Source organism: Calidris pugnax, unplaced genomic scaffold, assembly GCF_001431845.1.
Source record: "Calidris pugnax isolate Ruff unplaced genomic scaffold, ASM143184v1 scaffold9, whole genome shotgun sequence".
NCBI classification, from domain to species: Eukaryota; Metazoa; Chordata; class Aves; order Charadriiformes; family Scolopacidae; genus Calidris; species Calidris pugnax.
Window position 1 is genome coordinate 1,014,723 of NW_015090778.1, and position 6,704 is coordinate 1,021,426.

Below are 6,704 nucleotides of genomic sequence, written 5' to 3' on the forward strand. Positions count from 1 at the left end.
CCCCGCCGCAGCGGGGCCCCGGGGCCAGCAGCCACCCCCTCGGGGGCTCCCCCGTGTCCCGCCACGGCCGGGGCTGGGCCCCCCACACTCAATGCGGCCTCTGTTCGTCCTGGGGCCGCTGAAAGGCACATTGAGAGCCCGGTCTCCCCGGGGGGCACGGCCCGTGCCCAGCGTCAGGCCTGGGCCACCCCACCGCGGCCGGTGACCCCTCCTTTGGGGACATTCCTTGGCCAGCGGCTGGGGACCCCTCTGCCCTGCCTTGTTGGGGGGGTGGAGGGGGTGTCATTGCCCTACGCTGTGTGGCAGCGGGTGGTACTGGGGGCAGCTTCCAGGCCCTGGGGGCTGCTTTACCCCCCTCCCCTGCCCTGTGCAGCCTGGAGTGCCCGCCTGCAGCAGCCCCCCCCGTGCTGCCACCGTGTCCCCTGTGCTGTAGGGAGGGGGGTGGCAGGGACAGGCACCGCTGGCACCCTGCGGGTGGGCAGATGGCACCCACAGCCATGTCCTGCCCGGAGGGGATGCCCCGATGGTGGGCAGGCCTGGCAGGGGCTGGGAGTGGTGGGGGAGAGGAGGGGGCTGCTGCGGTTTTAAGGCTGGGCAGGTGAAGGTGTGTGCCCCTTGGACCCGGGCGCTGTGTTTCCTGCTCAGGCGTTGGCATCCTGCTTGGGTGGAGCTGCCACGTGTCTCCTCGTGTCCCAGTGGGGCCTGGGGACACGCTCGCCGCTCACCAGCGGGGCCGGTTCCTGGGGGCTTTGGGAGCTCCACAGCCATGTCCTGCCCGGAGGGGATGCCCCGATGGTGGGCAGGCCTGGCAGGGGCTGGGAGTGGTGGGGGAGAGGAGGGGGCTGCTGCGGTTTTAAGGCTGGGCAGGTGAAGGTGTGTGCCCCTTGGACCTGGGCGCTGCGTTTCCTGCTTGGGTGTTGGCATCCTGCTTGGGTGGAGCTGCCACGTGTCTCCTCGTGTCCCAGTGGGGCCTGGGGACACGCTCGCCGCTCACCAGCGGGGCCGGTTCCTGGGGGCTTTGGGAGCCAGGCCAGACCGGCCGCCCGCTCCTGAGGCAGCGAGGGTCGTCCTCGCCACCAGACGGGAACCTCCTCCTTCCCCAGGGCTGTGTGGGGACACTGTTTGGCAGGACACCCCGGTGTGGGTCCCCAGGGCTCACCTGGGGCTGGGGTGCCTCGGGTCCCTGCCTGGGGTGCTGCGGTCGGCAGGTAGAGGTGCTGAGTAGGTCGTGCATGGTGGGGCTTGTTGTGGTCTGGGGGGGGTGAGAAGGGGCTGAGAGTGGCTCCAGCAGCAAAGCAACCCCCTTGGCCTGCTGGCTTTTCCCTGTGTGAGGTGCCAGCACCTTCTGGAACTGCTGGAGAGGTACAGCAAAGGGCCACAAAGATGATTAATGGGCCAGACCCGCCACCCGCTCCCGAGGCAGCGAGGGTCGTCCTCGCCACCGGACGGGAACCTCCTCCTTCCCCAGGGCTGTGTGGGGACACTGCTTGGCAGGACACCCCGGTGTGGGTCCCCAGGGCTCACCTGGGGCTGGGGTGCCTCGGCTCCCTGCCTGGGGTGCTGCGGTCAGCAGGTAGAGGTGCTGAGTAGGTCGTGCATGGTGGGGCTTGTTGTGGTCTGGGGGGGTAAGAAGGGGCTAAGAGTGGCTCTAGCAGCAAAGCAACCCCCTTGGCCTGCTGGCTTTTCCCTGTGTGAGGTGACAGCACCTTCTGGAACTGCTGGAGAGGGTACAGCAAAGGGCCACAAAGATGATTAAGGGCCTGGAGCATCTCTCCTACGAGGGGAGGCTGAGGGACTTGGGTCTTTTTAGTCTTGAGAAGAGAAGGCTGAGGGGAGATCTAATTAATGCATACAAATACTTATATGGAGGATGTCAGAAGGATGGGGCTGGTCTTTTCTCAGTGGTGCCCAGTGACAGGACAAGAGGAAATGGGCACAAACTTGAGTTTAAGAAGTTCCACCTTAACATGAGGAGGAACTTCCTTACTGCGAGGGTGGCAGAGCCCTGGCAGAGGCTGCCCAGAGAGGTGGTGGAGTCTCCTTCTCTGGAGACATTCAAAACCCACCTGGACAAGTTCCTGTGCAACGTGCTGTAGGTAGACCCGCTCTGGTGGGGGGGTTGGACTAGACGATCTCCAGAGGTCCCTCCCAACCCCATATGATTCTATGATTCTGCTGCTGCAGGAGAGGGGATGGGGTCCCTCTTCTCTCTCTTTGTCTCTCCCTCGTGTCTCAGCGCAGCATCGGGCTCCAGCTCTGACCTGCTTCCTCCTCTCCTTCCACCAGGTTCTCCTCGCCCCCCAGTCTGATGCCCGTCCCGCCCTGCCATGGGTCTATGAGCCCCCTCCGGATCAGCGTGGGTAGCCTGCCTGTCCTCGCGTCCATGACCAAGGGTGCTGACCCCCGGTTCCGACTGCGCTGGAAGGCCATCGTGCTCTCCTCAGCCTGCCTGGGCTTTGTGCTGCTGCTCTTCTGCCTGCACCGCTCCTCCCCGGCACGGCCTGTCCCGCCACATCCCCGCAACTGGCGGCTCAGCCTGCAGGCAGGGGACCGCTACAATGACACCTACCCGCTGTCCCCTCCCCAGAGAAACCCCGAGGGCGTGCGCTACCGCATCGGAGTCATCGCCGACCTGGACACGCAGTCCCGGGGCACCGAGGAGCACACCTGGTTCAGTTACCTGAAGAAGGGCTACCTGGTGCTGTCGGACAGTGGGGACAGCGTGACGGTGGAGTGGGACAAAGAGGAGAGCGTCCTGCAGTCCCACCTGGCTGAGAAGGGCAGGGGCATGGAGCTCTCCGAGCTGGTCGTCTTCAACGGGAAGCTGTACACGGTGGACGACCGGACAGGGGTGGTCTACCAGATTGAGGGCAACAAGGTGGTGCCCTGGGTGATCCTCCCGGATGGGGACGGCACAGTGGGGAAAGGTGAGCTCCTCCGTCCTGCCAGGGAAGTCCTTGGCTCTTTGTGGCTTGCTGGGGTGGGGTGCACCTCTTCCATGACCCCCTGGAACGGTACAGGGGCAATTCCTGCCCGGGGACCAGCTGGCTGCACTGGGGAAAGGCTGTGCCCAGCATCAGGTTATCTGGTGTGACGTTTGAGGGAGCTGGGGGCCGGTCTGACGTCCGTGTGCTGGCCAAGCCCCAGTTCATAGTGTTCTCTCCACTGCAGGCTTCAAGGCGGAGTGGCTGGCGGTGAAGGACGAGCACCTCTACGTGGGGGGACTGGGCAAGGAGTGGACCACGACGACGGGGGAGGTGGTGAACGAGAACCCCGAGTGGGTGAAGGTCATCGGCTACAAGGGCGACGTGGGCCACGAGAACTGGGTGACCAACTACAACGCGCTGAGGGCTGCGGCGGGGATCCGACCCCCAGGTACTGCCACCTCCCCTCCCTCCTGCCACCCCGTGTCCCACACCCTCTGTGGGCTCTGGGGCCTCCCCATAGATGCTGGGGCTGAGATTTAAAGGGTGCTGGAGGTCAGAGACCTCCCCGTGTCCTGATGGAGAGGCCAGAGCCTGCCCTGTCTGGTTCTCTCCCCTCTCTGTGCCATGAGCAGCTGGAGGGTGGCTTAGCGGGCGCTGAGCCTGGTAGCCAGGCCCCAGGCAGAGGAGTCACAAGGATGATCAGGGGGATGGAGCACCTCTGCTACGAGGACAGGCTGAGGGAGCTGGGGTTGTTCAGCCTGAAGAAGAAGAGGCTCCGGGGAGACGTAATAGCAGCCTTCCAGTACCTGAAGGGAGCCTACAGGAAGGCTGGGGAGAACCTGTTTAGAAAGGCCTGCAGTGACAGGACGAGGGGCAATAGCTTCAAGCTGGAGGGGAACAGATTTAGACTGGAGATTAGGAGAGGGTTCTTCACTGTGAGGGTGGTGGAGCACTGGAACAGGTTGCCCAGGGAGGTGGTTGAGGCCCCTTCCCTGGAGATATTCAAGGTGAGGCTCGACGAGGCCCTGGGCAACCTGGTCTAGTTGGGGGTGTCCCTGCTGACTGCGGGGGGGTCGGACTAGATGGCCTTTGGAGGTCCCTTCCAGCCTGGGCAATTCTATGATTCTATGAGTCTGTGCCAGGGTGCCCCTGCCCAGCTCCAGGAGGGACTGGGGGGGCTGTTCCACAGGCAGTGGGGCAGGAGGAGGTGGAGATGTTCACAGTGGTTGCCTGCATGAGGCTGCGACCTCCCCGTCTGCGGTGTCTTTTGGAGCAAGGAGGGGTCCTGCCCAAGCTGGGTGGGTGCTGTGGGGACCGTGTTTGTGCCCCGTGCCATCAGACCCCGCTCCCTCATCCCGCAGGTTACCTCATCCACGAGTCGGCCTCCTGGAGCGACACCCTGCAGCGCTGGTTCTTCCTGCCGCGCCGCGCCAGCCACGAGCGCTACGAGGAGCGGGCGGACGAGCGGCGAGGCACCAACCTGCTGCTGAGCTCCACCCAGGACTTCGGGGACGTGAAGGTGGGACGGGTGGGCGAGGTGATCCCCACCCACGGCTTCTCCTCCTTCAAATTCATCCCGGACACGGACGACCAGATCATCGTGGCGCTCAAATCGGAGGAGGACGATGGCAAGATCGCCAGCTACATCATGGCCTTCACGCTGGACGGGCGCTTCCTCCTGCCCGAGACCAAGATCGGGAGCGTCAAATACGAGGGCATTGAGTTTATTTAACCGACTTTTGTGCTGGACCAGAGGGGTGAGGGAGGCCAAGGGGCGCTGGGCAGGCTGTGCCAGCACGCTCCTGGCCGGGCGCTGGCCCCGGGCTGGGCCAAGGGAGCCCGGGCAAGGCTCCCAGCTCTGTAGTTGGCCTTGGCATCTCCTGTAAAGCGTTGGCTGTGCTGCAGCAGGCGTGGTGCGAGTGTTTCGGCAGTGGCACCTGGTGGCAAGGGACTGCCACCACAGGGTGCTGCGAGCCGCAGCCCGGGAGACCGATGGGCAAGTTCTGGTGTGCTGGTCCCCCCCGTGCTGCAACCGTTAGCACCCAGCCCCTAATTGTGACAGAAACCCTCTGCGGCGAGTCGGTGGCTCTGGTGACATCCAGGCTCTGGGTTTGCAGGCATGGCTGAGCCTGAGCCCCAGCTCTGCTGCTCTGTCTCACATCCTGCCATGCTGTGGTGCTCCTGGGTGGAGGAGGGGGTGTCCTGGTACCTGGGGGAGCGGGTCTGACCCGGGCTCTGGAGCCCAGCCCTGCTGACAGCCTGTCCTGGAGCCACCCTCCCTCCTTTCCCTGTCCCCAGCACCCAACTGGGAACACACCAGAGACGTGGGGACAAGCATCCCTGTAGGGAGGAGTATCCTTGAAGGCACGGTTGGTTGGATCCTGCCTTGTTCCTGACCCTCCTGGAGTCAGGGATGACTGGGGGAGGGATGGGTCCACAGCAGGATGTCGCAGGCGGGGGCCAGCCGTGATGTAGTCCTGGGTGATTTCATCAAATTTTTTTCCCTGGAAGCTGGTTTTCCTTCCCGTTTCTCGTAAGCTGGGTGAAGTGACGTCCAGGGGGATGAGTGGCCCTGGGAGCTGTATTCTGGGAAAAAGGCTCACGTGGGAGGGGATTCTGGTGTTGTCCCTCTGCCCCCGTCTCTGAGGGGGACACAGCAGCTCCCACACCACCAGTAGCACCGGGGAAGAGGCTTTTAGTGGCCTCAAACACCGGCAGCAGGGGCCAGAGCCTCTCCTGGTGCCACTGTACCAGCACAGCAGTTCTGCCCGTGGGGCTGGGGGAAACGAGTGTGTAATACGGACACATCCCTGCGCCCCCACACCATTCCCAGCTCACACCAGTGGTTTTCTGGCTGTGTGCCTGTGCAGGGCTCCAGCCCCGGCGGTGCCTCTGGACCCTGAGCTGTCAGCTCCGGGAAGAGCCGGGGCCTGGATGGAATCTGCCGGGAGCTGGCGGGGAGCGCGGCCGTCCCTGCTCCAAGGGCTGCCGTGCTCGGTGTGGGAGGGATGGCCAGAAGCACCAGTTTGGCTTCCGCAGGCCGGCAGCAGCTGGGACGCGTTCGCAGCAGCCCCGGGCTGGGCTGGCTGGGGAGCCCTTCCTGAGCTCGCCAGCAGGATTGTGAAATCCCGGGCAGCAGCCCCTGGGAGGAACCTGCACCGCTCTGGGGAGCCAAAAGAGCAAAACACGGGCATCTGCGGGCCCCCAGGGCTTCCTTCCCACCCCACTGACCACAAGGGTGGCAGCTCCTGGCCTGCCCCACGCTCCTCCAAGCCCCTGCCCCAGTTCGTGGGGCAGCTCAGCTTCACAGCAGCCACCCAGCGAGGGGCTGGGCTGGTGTTTGGCTCCTCGGTGCCCACCTGGTTTGGGAGGGGAGAGCTGTGGGCACAGGGCAGCCCAACGGGGGACAGGGTGACTGCAGTGCCAGCCCAAGAGGGGACAGGGTGACTGCGGTGCCAGGACCCTCCACAGCCCCCCTCCCCCCAGAGCTGGGCTGTGACCCAGGGCCCCGTGGGGATGGGTTCAATGCGATGCCAGGGTGACCTCCTGGCACCCCAGGTGCCTGCGGGGACATTGCCAGCGGAGAGACCCTGTCCCCAGTGTGGCTGGGGGCCACACTGATAAGTGGCTGCCCCATGGCTCTGGGCACAAGCCCCCAGCTGACACCAAGGGGCGTTGGGGCCATTTGAGTGTCTCCCTGTGGCCAGGGATCCCTGTTATCACCCGGCCCCTCCAGACAGGGCTCAAAGTGGGTACTGTGGTTCGGGGGGGGGGGGG

At 64.7% G+C, this 6,704-nt stretch overlaps 1 protein-coding gene across 1 annotated transcript; it reads left to right on the forward strand.

Annotated features, from left to right (window-relative positions):
- The first annotated feature begins 2,263 nt into the window (after positions 1 to 2,263).
- LOC106892868 (soluble calcium-activated nucleotidase 1-like) lies at positions 2,264 to 4,831 on the forward strand. Its single transcript, XM_014950439.1, has 3 exons — positions 2,264 to 2,927; positions 3,172 to 3,375; positions 4,289 to 4,831. Exons 1-3 carry the CDS (start codon positions 2,309 to 2,311, stop codon positions 4,657 to 4,659), a joined length of 1,194 nt encoding a protein of 397 aa, XP_014805925.1. The 5' UTR covers positions 2,264 to 2,308; the 3' UTR covers positions 4,660 to 4,831.
- Positions 4,832 to 6,704: the final 1,873 nt, after the last annotated feature.